This window comes from Dioscorea cayenensis, chromosome 8 (assembly GCF_009730915.1).
Source record: "Dioscorea cayenensis subsp. rotundata cultivar TDr96_F1 chromosome 8, TDr96_F1_v2_PseudoChromosome.rev07_lg8_w22 25.fasta, whole genome shotgun sequence".
Lineage (NCBI taxonomy): Eukaryota > Viridiplantae > Streptophyta > Magnoliopsida > Dioscoreales > Dioscoreaceae > Dioscorea > Dioscorea cayenensis.
Genome location: NC_052478.1, coordinates 254726 through 269744, shown reverse-complemented (window position 1 = coordinate 269744; position 15019 = coordinate 254726). Strand labels below are relative to the sequence as shown.

General features: G+C 41.3%; 1 protein-coding gene and 2 pseudogenes across 1 annotated transcript; all 3 read left to right on the top strand.

Annotated features, from left to right (window-relative positions):
- The first annotated feature begins 5339 nt into the window (after positions 1-5339).
- On the top strand, positions 5340-8516 carry LOC120266762 (annotated as a pseudogene).
- A 2119-nt stretch (positions 8517-10635) lies between these two features.
- Positions 10636-12041, top strand: LOC120266452 (annotated as a pseudogene).
- Positions 12042-14056: 2015 nt separating this feature from the next.
- LOC120266761 (universal stress protein PHOS34-like) lies at positions 14057-14858 on the top strand. The gene has a single exon (XM_039274424.1). The coding sequence runs from the start codon at positions 14145-14147 to the stop codon at positions 14856-14858; it is 714 nt and encodes a 237-aa protein (XP_039130358.1). The 5' UTR covers positions 14057-14144.
- Positions 14859-15019: the final 161 nt, after the last annotated feature.

Here is a 15019-nt window from a genome sequence, read left to right as displayed (position 1 = left end):
GTCGACTTTGCAAGAAGAAGAAAAAGAGCTATTTTGGTCAAGAGAGCACACCGAGCATTCCTAGGGGTTTCAGACCCAAACCCAACTCAGATTTGCTGATGGGTTGCCATGCTCCAACCAATCACGTGGAAGCTCCATTCATGCCATTCCTATCCCAAAGGATGTTACGAGCCATTTTTGAGAGGATATCCGTGACAGTAATCCGGGAAGGAAAAACAAAAGATGAGTGAGTTGGCAACGAGAAGCAACTATTAAGTACGGACCACCTCGGCTAGCTTAGGACATGGGCGAGTGGCTCCAGGCCTTAATGTTAGCCTCGCTTTTTAAGGAGAAAGTTGAAATGATTTTAGAGAGTCGCTAGAGAAATAGGTGTTCCAAGGTAATTAAAAAGGGTAATCACCTAAATGAATAGAAGAGAAAGCTTTGGGAAACTTTTTGTCGAACCAAGAAGGCAAGTAACAGCAGATTGTGCATGAGCCCGATCTCCGCAGTAAATGTCGAATACATGCTTTAAGCAAAATAAGACATTTCTCGGGTTGCTAGTTCGAGGCTTTGGTAATGGGAATCGAGGTCATCTTCGAACATAAGATGGTATGAAGTTTGACTAAAAACCAATATCAAAACCCGAGAGAAAATTAATTTTGTGGAATGATTTAAAATAGCGTATAAGTTTTGAGTCACTAAGAGGAAAAGAAGGGGTGAGATGGTGTCACCTTCGATGTATTCCTCTAGTACTAGAGCACCATGGACTTGGTTGACCAATTGATAACGAAAGAGAAAGAAGTCAAGAGAGATAAGAATCTATCCAAGAAATCCAAATGGCAAGGAAGCCCATCTTTGTGAGGGTTGTGAGAATGGTGTTCCAGCTAATGGTGTTTCAACACTTTTTCAATATCAATCTTCACTAACATCCTAGGGAGGGAAGTGCGCTCAATGGAATGGGCAATTTCCAACAACTAGAATATTATCAAAAGTGGATCTATCGAAGGAATCCGGATTACTCTTGGCTAATCAATTTAGGATTACCTTTTAAGACGATTTGCAAGAAGTTTTTAGATAATTTTTGTAACAAACGTTACACAAAGAAATTCCATGAAATCGAAACTTTTTAGGGTGATCAATTTTAGGGATAAGGGCAACAAAAGTTTAACCACAAGAGGTTGGAAGCTTGGAGGAGATAGTGAGAGATAGCCTCAAAAAGAGAGTCCCCAATAACATTCCAATAAAAATGAAAAACAACATTGAAACCATCATGTCATGGCGATTTTCCACGTGAGTATGGAACGGAGAAAGCGAAGATCTCTCCCTTAGAGACTGGTTTGATCAAATCGTCTCTATTTTCAGTGTCCAATGTGGGAAAATCGTCCAAGAAAGATAAAGAAAAAAATTTGATCACGAGAAAAGAAGGAGGCAGAAGTCCAAAGATTTTTATAAAAAGTAAGAAAAGTATTTTCAATATGAACATGAGAGGTAAAGATGTTACCAAAGTTGTCTCTGAGAGATTGGATTTTAATACGAACATGCTTGGCCTTTGTTGTCTTTTGAAAAAGGTCGATTTTGGAGTCACCTTGATCAAGCCACCTGCATTCTCGCATCGCTGAGCCCCAAAATGGAGATTTGACACAAGAGGCGCATGTCTCCTGCGGAGGGCCTCAAAGCCAAATTGATGGCCAAGAATCGAGAAAGAAGACCCCTCCGCTTCCATATTATCGATCTCCAACTCAAGGTTTTTCAATTCCACATCAATAGATAGCAAACTTGAAATTCTCCACTGGATGAGGCTATTTTTAACACGAAATAGCATGAGAGAAAGCATGTATACTTAGAGGCGAGGTGGAGAGATTCCAAGCTTTCAAGATACTCGATGACAACCATCATATTCAAACCAAGTGTTATCAAAATGAAAAAGTTTTATTTTTAGGATAAGAAGAAAATAAGGGTTGTAGGAAGAGGGGAGTGGTCTCGAATTAGTTCGGGGAGATGGCGATTGTGTAAGAAGTATAGCTTGAAATTTAATCATGGTTCGTAAGGAAGCGGTCTAAGCAAGCTCAAATACTGACTAGGGAAGCCATTATGACTTACATTACACCAAGTATAAGTGGAGCCAACAAAGCCTAGGTCAAAAAAGATAGTTAGAAGTAACAAAATCCAGCTAGATTTATACTGAATAAGATCTCGAGTTACCTCCCTTAAGTTCTTGGTTTGATAAGATCGCATTGAAGTCCCCACTAAGAAGCCAAGGGAGGTTTAAGGTAGTCATACATGAGAGGGCTTCACCTGAGAACCCTCTCTGAGCATAAACAGATTGGGAGTTATAGATGATAGACAAAATCTAAGAAACATCCCCATTAGTGATAACAAGGTTTAAAGACATGCGAGTAGCCGCCACAGTGGGCACACATTCCCGATACTTTCATCTCCAAAGAACTATGATTCTACTAGAGATGCCAAGGGCAGTATAACAACTCACTCCCCGGCTCTAGCAAACATGCAAGAAAAACAAAGAATTCTATTAAAATCAGATTTAGTCTCCACATGATAAATTAATAATATTAGGGTGTTAGGAAAAATAAAGAAAAAATAGAGGATCCGCAGGGAAAATCAAGAGAGCAATGAGATAATAAAAAACACACAAGATTTACGAGGGTTCAAGATGCACCTACGTCCCCCTGAGCGAAGCAGCCGGTATTCCTCTTATTCACTCGGCCTGCTCCTCACGGTATGAGACAAAAAGACTAGGATTACAAATATTTATAGGGTAAAAACCTAAATTTATCCAAATACAAACCTATTTGGATCCTAAACCCTATCGGATCCTAAAAATATCCGTATTCTAAAACCTATCCAGGATATAAATCCTATCCCGATACAAATTACGAAGATTATCAAATCATAATCCTAACAAGATACAAATTACCCTTGTATCCCACCGAGGCGTTTCAGCACCCTAACCTATCAAATTGATGCTCTCACAATATGACAGATGTTGTCATGCCACTCCACTCCGTTCCCACATCCGCTCGTTTACTTGTGTATATGAGCCATACACAACATAGGGTTTTTGATGAGTGATGAGATCATTAATACGTGTCGATGGTTTTGGGATTCGAGGCCCCTTTATAATTCCAACAAAAGTTTTTAAGAGGGTTCATAGCAAAAAAAGGACGAGAAAGAAAGAAATAGAGTTAAGAAGGTGGCATGCGCCACTGCTTTTCAGAGAGAACCATTCTCTTGCTAGGAGCACGCCTGCCAAAGCTTCCGGTTTAATGTCTTTCGAGTAGTGAGCGATAAGCATGTCATCGTTAGGCTCTTTCTCTCTAGACTCTTGGAATCAACATGGGGCTTCGACTCTTTTAATTCCTCCATGGCTTGGTTAGGAGGCATGAGATGGTCAAGGGCGCCTTTCACTCTATCCACAAGAGAAGCATGCCCACTCTCAGTGACAGGATTTGAGAAGACAGAGGAGACAAGGAGATCGTCGTGGATTCTCATCGAACGAGGTGCACAAATCTCCATATAGTAGGGAAGAGCGAAGATCGCTAGCTTTCTCAATGGCATCGGAGAACCCGCACCAACCTCCAATGAGAGGGAAGGAAAGTGGACATTAGGGTTTCCAACGTCATCTGAAGCCTCAGGAGTTGGTCAGTAAAAAGGAACATTATCCGCCTCACATGATATTTGCCTTTATCTTTATGACTTCTTTTCACGGAGTTGAAGAAACCGGGAGTATTAACGATGGATTTTTCATCGAGATTTGGACTTTGAAAAGCATGGCGCCCTCAGTGGTGGAAAAACACCTTTGCACAACAAAGTGGGCTAGGGTTTCTCATCTTGCCCTTAGCGTGACCGTGACCACAAGAACGGCGATTTCGAGACTTCAACCAAAGTCCAAACTTTTGGGCGAGCACCATCTTCGAGACAAGCCTTGGTCAAGGTTTGGGAGACCCATCGAACTAGTATTACCAGCCTGCCTGACTTAGAGGTTGATCCTCTACCACCATCTCATGCTCGTGAGGGGCATGGGGACGGTTAAAGACTCGAGGGAGCTGCTTTCGACTGTCCATAATCGTGCACTTGGTTTCTCTGTGACCAACACGACCATACCCGTAACAAAAGGATGTAATTTCTCATGAGAACAAGAACAAAAAAGTTACCTCCATCATCGAACCCAAGTGCCCTTTTGTAGAGTGTGGTCTAAGCCCATTTCAATACACAAACGGGTAAATTTCGATCTAGAACAGATAAGGGTGTGGTCATCGACCTTGAGCACTTTAAGCCAAACTAAGATGCTATGTTTTTCAAGGAGTTCACCACTCTAGAGCTCAATAGGAGCGTGGTATAGTTGAATCTAAACTGTCATTGTTGAGGAGCTTCTCAAAGGTAGGTGGAAGGATTCCTTCCAAGGTAGACAATTGCAAAGATTCTACCATCTATGGTCCAACGTGTTTTGAACTCGGACTATGAACTCCCTCGTAACATATGCCTTTCACGAGTGAGACAGGTGTTGCCACATTATAAATCTTTTTGCCTCTCTTCAAATTCATTTCAATCCATAAGTATTTCTTTCAATAAATCACGATTAATCCACTTTCATCATATAAAAATAACAATAATAATTACTACGGGATCCGCGCCCGATCCAGTTCGGAGTAGTCCGTTTCCTTCTTCTCCGAGTCAGTGCGTGTCTCCATATGGTTGACTTGTGGGTTTCCAGTTGCTCCTCTTTATCTTCCTTCGCTTTCTGCCTGCTATTCTCATCCCCGGTGAGGATAATGACTCTCTTTGTTTGGTGTTTGTTGTATTTTCGTCATGACTTTGTTGCTTGAGCTGCTTTCTTTTTAATAAATTTGTGGTTTATCCATTTTATTCAAAACAAAAAAAATAATTACTACACCACAGTATAGGTTAATAGATTTAGCTCGAAGGAAGATTCCTCTCAGAAAATAAATAAATAAATAAATAAATAAATAAGGGTTGGAGGAGGCGCTATGACCTGTGATGAGTCAACGAGAACAAAATTAAATGCTATTACTTTTCTTGGGCTGTAATAACTTGTCTTTTTCCTTAAGGACGTAATTCAGCTGTAGACAGACTAGAACTTTGAATCCTTCAATGCTGGATGCTCTATGGAATCATTTCCAACCACTTCTCCAGTCTCATAAGATTAGAGGCAAAACATCAAGTAAAGATGGACGGGCCACTTTAACCCATTTCTTATGTTTTTGCTATGAAGTCGCACTAGTCGTTTTTCATCACTGTAAAAAGGCATTATCTATCAATAGCGTGAATAGAAATAATGGACCACAAAAGACAAAAGGCTTCAATGGGACTGCATCAGATAATTGGTTCTCCTATGACACAAGATTTCATCCTCGCTACCTGAAAAATTAATTCCTCTCTTCTCATCTCCATCTCCGTCTGAATTCTCTTGAACTGCAGTGGCTTGCTCTATTTAAGCTAGAAGTTACCCCCAAAAGGAGAACGCTTCGCAGTTACGCTTCATCCTTTTAGGTAACTTTTTAAACTATTAAAGAGCTTTCTGGCATAGAATGAACAATATATCTAAAGGCTTGGCAGCTTGAGTTCCATGCTTTGCACCTCATGCACCACAATTGCACATCTCTCGATACGGGAAATCTATCTAGCTAGTTCTAATTAAGTTTCTAACTTCTAAGTACGTAGCATGTCAAATATTGTCTACCTTACAGTAGTAATTCAATCACCCAACCGACCTTATTGTGGCCATTTTAAATATATTATATATATGTCGTTTACAAGGCATTAGACGGTTTGAATTGATTCTGATCTTCAATGATTAACTAGCAACTTGATTTTTAATTTACCAAGTCACACCTCAAAGCCAGCCACTTTGAAAATATTCACGGGAATAATTCCTCATGCTCCTGATAAGTTCCTTGCATATACCTGCAGAAATGTCTGCTGAGAAAACAAGCTTCTACATACCATTGTCCATCATCTTTGTTCTACTTGTGAGTCCAAATATCCAGCATTCTTTGGGAGGCGACACTCTTTCATGGTGTCAATCTCTAACGGGAGACCAGACTTTGGTGTCCAAGGAAGGTCATTTTGAACTGGGATTCTTCTCACCAGGTAATTCTAAAAAATATTACATTGGCATCTGGTACAAAAAGGTTTCACCACAAACAGTCATCTGGGTAGCAAATAGAGAGGTTCCGATCTCTAACACTTCGTCTGCGGAGCTGAAGATGACCGAAAATGGCAACCTCGCTCTCAGCAGCAGCAGCAGCAGCAGCAGCAGACTTGTGTGGTCAACCAAGTCAACATCTTATCCAGCAAATTCTACTGTTGCCGTGATTCTTGACACTGGCAACCTTGTTCTGAGAAACAAATCAAACTCGTCTGCCATAATTTGGCAAAGTTTTGATCATCCAACTGACACTTGGGTACCTGGAGGAGGGTTGGCATGAACAAGATCACTGGTGAGTACCAGAGCCTGATATCTTGGAAGAACTTTGAGGATCCATCTCCCGGACCATTCATTTACACTATAGACCCCAGTGGTCTAAACCAGTTTCTATTACAGTGGAATGGGATTGAGACATACTGGAGCAGCGGCGTGTGGAACGGTCACGCCTACAGTGGAATACCAGGCATGGATCAAAAGTCCTTATTTTTGTGAGTAATTTCACTGATAACAATGAGAGGAAGCAATGCACACTGACTTTCAATATGAAAGATGCATACACACGAGGTATGCTGGATTCGTCTGGGCAAGCCAAACAGTGGCTGTGGGACAAAATGACAGCCAAAAAGTGGGCAGTGGTAGGGTCTCAACCAGCAGATCCATGCGACATTTACTCCGTTTGTGGCACTTTTGGCCTCTCGCGACAGCAACAGCAAAAACATTTTGCTCTTGCCCCCAAGGTTTTGAGCCAGTGTCTTTTACAGAATGGAACCTGAATGACTGGAGTTCTGGGTGCCAAAAGGAAGACCAGGTGGCCATGCAGTAAAAACAATAATTCTTCAAATAGAGGCAAAGAAGGGTTTCTGCCGATGTCATTCAAAAAAATACCCACAGGATCACAACCACTGGAAGTTAGCAGCGCTGAAGAATGTAGAGCAGCATGCCTGACAAGTTGCTCTTGCACTGCCTACTACTATGACCATCAATGTTTGATATGGAATGGAGATGTTAGAAATCTTCAGAAAAACAGTAACGCAGGAAGTCTTTATATCCGCCTCGCAGTTTCTAGATATCCCAAGTACGGGCAAAAAGAAAAGCACCAGAGTGCTCATTATAGAGCTTGTGCTCAGGGGTTAGCAGCAGCCTTATGTATCACAATGGCTTTGTTTCTCTGGATGTTCCTGAGAAAAAGGCAAGATAGAGGAATGGTGTCAATTGAAGGCGTCCTTGTCCAGTTCAAATACTCTGATCTTCGCCGGATGACCAAGAACTTCTCGGAGATGCTTGGCCAAGGAGGATTTGGCTCTGTTTTCAAAGGTGCACTGCCCAATATGACTGCAATAGCTGTGAAACAACTCAGAAGCATTGTGCGACAGGAGAAGGATTTTCAGACTGAAGTTATCACGCTGGGCAGAATTCAACATATTAATTTGATTCGTCTCCTCAGGATTCTGCTGCGAGGGCACAAAAGGTTGCTGGTTTATGATTACATGCCGAATGGATCTCTTGATCATCATCTTTTTAACAGGAATGATAGTTGTCCTAGATTGGAGAACCAGATACCAGATAATTATCGGGGTTGCTAAAGGATTAGAGTACCTGCATGAGAAATGTAGGGACTGCATTATACATTGTGATGTAAAAAGCCAGAAAAATATACTTTTGATTCTGATTTTTTGTCCAAAGGTGTCTGACTTTGGCATGGCAAAGCTCATCCATAGAATTTTAGTAAAGTGTTAACGAGCATGAAGGGGACCTTTGGCTATTTAGCACCAGAATGGATTTCAGGCCAACCAATCACGCCAAAAGCTGACGTCTACAGCTATGGTATGATGCTTTTTCGAAGTGATATCAGGGCAGGCGAAACAGTGATCAATCTCGGAGTACAAACAACAAGTATTTTCCAGTCTGGGCAGCAGCCAAACTCACTGAAGGTAACACCCTTAGCTTGTTAGATGAGAATTTGGCACATGATGCAGACATGGAGGAGCTAACCAGAGCCTGCAAGGTGGCTTGTTGGTGTATTCAGGAAAATGAGGCACATAGACCGTCAATGGGAGTGGTTGTGCTAATGCTTGAGGGAGTCATGGAGGTGAACTTGGCTCCAATTCCCTCTTTCCTTGTGCAACTCATAGAAGGTCAGGGTTCTCATACTCTCTCTGGATGAGAACTCATTCATCTATTGGTTGAAATTTCTGCTTTGCAGGCATACAGTGATGTACTTGGATCTAGATTTTAGCAAGCCATTTTCCGTGTTCTTTTCTATAAGAAATAAACAAGAATAAGGCGCTGAAACAATTCATCAAAATTCAAATATCAATATTAATCTCATCAAATGTGTTGACTGAAAAGTTAGTGCATGGTTTACTTTTTAATGAATGTGGTTCATCCACCTTTTCAAGTTAGTGCATGCAACATTGCAATTTATAATCTCAAGATCAATAGGATGCAATGATTGTTAAACCATACATCCAGTCATGGAATTTTAAGCAAGCAAATTGTCACTAGTTAACATGAAGCACTACTCTTGCGCTTAGTCTGTGAATTTATTGTCAGATTCACCCTGGACGCTATAGTTTCAATCTTTTCAAAAATTTCGGTCGATCTTCCCTCTTTAACAATTCACATTGAATTAGTCATCAATATTACAACAACATCAAATCAAGTGATAGCACGAATCTGATATGAAGTTGTTTTGAAGCAGGTCTAGAGAAACCACGCTAAATTTAGGAAAACTGAAATTAGTTGATACCTTCAATCTTCATAGTCTGAAACTTGGTTTAACCTTTAGCTTTTCTTTGCATCTAGAGGACTAGAGCGATTGGCATCCATTCCAGATCTGTGATTACTAATGAAATGTATAGACTGATTTTTATCATGTGTCATCTAACAGCGGGCTACAGATGTTTGAGGATGGCATGTGAATCTTAAAATGAGCTCAGTGGTAGAAAAGTAGTTAGCAGATTTGAACTATAACCTACCAAGCATTCCTCATTAGAATCCAAATTAACTATCCAATAATCCACTGTTAGACTAATCATCTGAGGGAATCATTATCTGTCCACATCTCAAAAAGTCAATGCAAATTCACTAGATATCACTGACTTGTTCATATCCCCAATTTCTTTAATTGCCGCATTCAGCACGGATTCACTGGCTTCGAGCGGTTAGAGAGAAAAATATATTCAAATGACACCGTGATCCCAGTGTTGAGGTGCTGGTGAACACATTGAACTATCATATAAATTGCTGATCCTCCAATGGTGAGGCAGCATGAGCCTGGTGTTGATACCTTGTAACATTTTTCATGGTCAAGTGTGACTCTTTCAGACATGGATAAGAAGTAGAAGATAATGTTTCTGACACTTAAATAATCCTGGTGCCCCTGGATGACAGATTCGTGGTTCATTCTGTATGGCTGCTGAAATGTTTTCGGGCAGTGCCTTGTTTCTCATGTTCATTGTTGTTTCTCTTGGTTCTGTTTTGCAATCCTCATTGTCCAGCATTGTTCCGGAGGTGATACCATTTCGTGGAGTCAAAGTCTCAATGGAAACCAGACTATTGTGTCCAAAGAAGGCCACTTTGAACTCGGATTCTTCTCACCAGGTAATTCTAAAAACTTCTACATTGGTATCTGAGTATAAAAAGGTTTCACCACAAACAGTCATCTGGGTGGCAAATAGAGAAGTTCCCATCTCCAACGCTGCTTCTTCCGAACTAAAAGATCACTGAAAACGGTAACCTGGCTCTTCTTGACCATAAAAAAAGGCCGTGCATGGTCATCCAAATCAGTATTGCATCAAGCAAAATTCCCACCGAGGCAGTGATTCTTGACACTGGTAACCTTATACTGAGAGAGATAGCTTGAATTCATCCAGCATAATATGGCAAAGTTTTGATCACCCTACTGACACCTGGGTGCCTGGAGGATGGCTTGGAATGAACAAGATTACTGGCGAGTACCAGAGCCCTCACTCCTTGGAAGAACTCAGAGGATCCAGCCCCTGACCATTCATAGACACCATTGACCCTCAGTGGTCTGAACCAGTTCCTGCTAATGTGGAATGGAACTGGGGTATACTGGAGAAGCGGAGTGTGGAAACGGCTACAGCTTCAGTGAAAACCCCTGGAATGAATAGGATCCTGACCACATCACCACATTTTACTGATGACCATGAGAAGAGGGTGATCACATGGCTACATCTTTCAAAGATGTTTACATACGAAACATGATGGATACGTCTGGACAGAATAAACAATGGCTGTGGACAATTGAAACTCAAGCGTGGATGGTGGTCTGGTCTCAACCAGCTGCATGTGATGTCTACTCTGTTTGTGGTGCCCTTTGGCATCTGATGACCTCAATAGCAAAACCTTGTGTTCATGCCCCCTTGGCTTTAAACCAGTATCAGCAAGGGAGTGGGACTTGAATGATTGGAACTCCGGATGCACAAGGAAAAACAAACCTGCCATGCAGTAATGATAACTCCACTGTCGCAGAAACGGAAGGCTTTCTAGAGATGTATATCACAAGATTACCACCAGGATCACAACCACTGACAGGTCTCACTGCTGAAGAATGCAAACAAGCATGCCTCAAAAGTTGTTACTGCACAGCCTACTCTTATGGCAGCGGATGCTTAATATGGAGTGTGGATCTCCGAAACATTGAACAGAGTAGGAGTCAGGTCAGTATCATTTTACATCCGCCCTCACAGCTTCCGATCTGCCCAGTAAAGGAAATGAAAGAAAAATATTGTACTAATCATTATCGTAGGCTTATGCTCAGGCATAGCAGTAGTCTTCGGCATCACAGCGATGGTTTTTAGATGGATGTTTATCAGAAGAAGGCAGCACAAAACAAAAGAACCAATTGGAGGCACCTGTGTAAAATTCAAGTATTCAGATCTCCGGCACATGACCAAGAACTTCTCCAACAAGCTTGGCTAGGGAGGATTCGGCTCTGTTTTTCAGAGGCACCTTACCCAGTTTGACTGATATAGCTGTGAAACAACTCAATAGCATTACCAGACAAGACCAAGACTTTCAGAATGAAGTTATCACACTGGGCAGGATCCAACACATTAATCTGATTCGTCTCCTCGGATTCTGCTGTGAAGGCACAAAAAGATTGCTGGTTTATGAATACATGCCAAATGGTTCTTTGGATCGTCATCTTTTCAACAGGAAAGGTATTGGACTCAGACTGGGAAGACGAGATACCAAATAATTGTCGGAGTTGCTAAAGGATTAGAATACCTGCATGAAAAATGCAGGGACTACATTATACATTGTGATGTAAAGCCAGAAAACATACTTTTAGATTCTGACTTTTGTCCAAAAGTTTCCGACTTCGGCATGGCAAAGCTCATCCACAGGGACTTCAGTCGGGTATTAACATCCATGAGGGGAACTGTTGGTTATCTTGCACCAGAATGGATTTTAGGCCAACCAATCACACCGAAAGCTGATGTTTACAGCTTCGGTATGATGCTCTTCGAAGTGGTTTTCAGGCAGAAGAAACACAGACCAATCTCAAAAAGCACAAACAACAATTATTTTCCGGTCTGGGCGGCAAGGAAAACCTCAACGAAGGTGATGTTCTTAGCTTGTTAGATGAGAATTTTTTACACAAGACAGAAATATGGAGGAGCTGAGCAGAGTTTGCAAGGTGGCTTGCTGGTGTATTCAGGAAAAATGAAGCAGAAAGACCATCAATGGGAGTCGTTGTCCTAATGCTCGAGGGGGTTGTGGAGAGTGAACCTGGCTCCAGTTCCTTCACTACTCCTGCAATTAACAGAGGATCAGGGTTCCATCATTTACCAAATGGGATCACATGTCGCAGACACTTCAATGGAAACTTAACAATGTTTCTCAGCCGATGATATATAAGCTCATTTACCCCAGTTAAGGTTTGAGTAAGACTTTTGTATAGTTGTATCATGGCTACTCCTTCGCTACAAGTGAATGCATCTGCTACGTAAGATAATTAGTGATTAAATTCTGTGTACCTCTGTCCATGTTTTGTATTTCTCCAGGATGATCTATCCCTTGCTTCCCATCTTTTATGCTATGTACTCTTGCTATGTTGTTTAATAAATGTAAATTATCCACTTCTATTATATAAAGAAAAGGTGATTCAATACATTGCACTAGTGCTATGGAACGATTTATCTTTATCCAAATGAAGCAATAATAGGTTTTTGAATGCCTTTGATCTTGAAGTCGACTTCCAAAAATGGGGCATCCAATTTGCGGAGATCCCATCTCTATCCACATTAAAATGATAGTGGGAAAATATTAGCATCAGACAGAAAGGTTCAGAATGATATGTGAATGAAATTGCATCCCTCTCCACACTAAAAGGCAGGAATACCATCAAAGTTTACAGACAGATCATCAGCATTATAAAAATAATAATCACATTAAAATCAAGAAGGCATGCTAAGTTTATTCTAGATGTTCTTCGGAACATAGAATCAGCATTATAGAATGCAACTGACATCAACACATGTACACACAGTTTATTCGGACGCTTCCTTCTCAGCAAATGTGATTATCTTCTGTTCAACAAACTTCAAACTCTTTATCAAAAAATAAAAAAAAATTATCAAACACAAATCATCATCATTAAGACAGCAATAAAAAGATTTAACTAAGAAACTTTTGTTAGTTGTTAAGCTCCAAGGTTAAAAAGTTCTCAAAACAAAAGAATACTATGGCTAAGATGACCATATTAAGTTAAAGATGGGTGAGGATCAAAGAGCTTCCCAAATAGAGAGACATTAAAGGAAAATGATTGACAAAAATTCCGGGAAGGATGACAAAGGTCAAGAGGTGATTATTAATGGGAATAACAATTGACCAACAATTTCTCAAGAAGGAAGTAGAACCCATTCCTAATAACGGGGCACACATCTTGACAGAATGCAGCTATATAGAGTGTGATAACGGACTCTATAATGATGAATTTTCATACTTTTATATTAACAAAAGCACTTTAATCAAAAAGAAAAAAATAAAAATCCTAGTCATGCACATTGATAAAATGCAGCCATACTTGCGTGTATGCAAATCGGACTTAAAATCAGTCAACCATTTGTTCTTCAAATTTTCATATGCTCATCAAACTTGGCATCACTTTTATTTCCATCTTTGCCAGACGCTCTTCCCCTCCACAAGCACTGATCTTTGGAGCATTTAGAGGGATGTTTTTTTGATGAAAATAGGGGATGCATGTTGTTTATCCATTTGTACAAACAAAACAAACAAAAACATCAACCTAACTAAATACTTTGTAAAATCTACAAACAAACAAACAAAACATCAACCTAACTAAATACTTTGTAAAATCTATAACAAAGCAGAGAGAAAAGGACACTCACTAACTAAAGAGAGGGTATATTTGAAGAGCATAATAGTTAAAAAGTGAACACAAAAGCCAGAAAAAAAGAACATACTCTTTGATGTTGATTTCTATCAGAAGTTGGTCGCCTTCCTCGACGCAGAGCATATTCCAAGGTTTTGAAAAAGTGACATTTGAAGATTGTTTCCTGCAAACAACCACACAGCTGATCAGATCTATATATATATTGTTCATAGATCATTTTGGCAAAGAATTGTTTAACTGTTGTCCAATTGAAAATAATTAGTGCCACGTTTACCAGTAACGTATATCATGGTGTTGTCCTCACTCTCTGCGGTTAACCCTCATAACAGTACGTGGCCAATTCCCATTCGCTGCCTATCTGTGCTCTTCACCAATAAGCGGCTTCCACGTCATGCCAGACTAAGTTTATTGATGGTATACCGGGGATTATGATACCGCAGTAACCATGCGTTTCCTAGAAGCTTCTAAACCCAGAGGTATATGCCTTCCTTCTCCGTCTCTTTTAAGTCGGTAAAGAACTTCCAAAATTCAACCGGGAAAAGAAAAGAAGAGAAAATTTTTCAGAAACCCTAGTCCAATCTCCAAGATATGGCGAATCAGCACTCGCCGTCGGCGGCATCGGCAGCGACGGCGGCCACGGTCCAGCCTTCATCACCGCGGTTCCTCTTCCCCTCAAGTGGTGGGGTGCCGTCAAGCCCCTCCACGGGATCACATCGCCGGATCGGGATCGCTGTTGATCTCAGCGACGAGAGCGCCTATGCGGTCCGCTGGGCCGTCCAGCACTACCTTCGCCCTGGTGACACTGTGATCCTTCTCCACGTCCGCCCCACCAGTGTTCTCTATGGTGCTGATTGGGGCGCGGTGGATGTCTCCTTCAACGCCGTTGCTGCTGACGGTGACTCGTCGGAGGAATCGCAGCGGAAGTTGGAGGACGAATTTGATGCGTTCACGACGACCAAGGCGCAGGACCTGGCGCAGCCGCTGGTGGAGGCGCAGATCCCGTTCAAGATTCACATCGTGAAGGATCATGACATGAAGGAGAGGCTTTGCTTGGAGGTGGAGAGATTGGGACTTTGCGCGGTGATTATGGGGAGTAGAGGGTTTGGGGCGTCGAGGAGCAGCAGCAAGGCGAGGCTTGGGAGTGTTAGTGATTACTGCGTGCATCATTGTGTTTGCCCTGTGGTCGTGGTTCGGTATCCCGATGATGGGGCATGCGTAGGAGCTGTGGATAGTGAGAGTGGATTGGTGGAGAGCTTGCCAGAGGAAACGCAGGAGTTTGTAGATGCCTCTGATGATCCCTAAAGGTAGGATGAGCTTTCCTTTGACCTAAAAATTTTTAGTCTTTCTCAGTGATAACATGTTGCCTTTTAATCTCTGAAAAAGAAAATGCTAAATTATATCTTCTCAAGTTCTTAAATTTCTAAAATTTTTGGCAGATGCTTGATTCGGATGAGGGCTGTGGC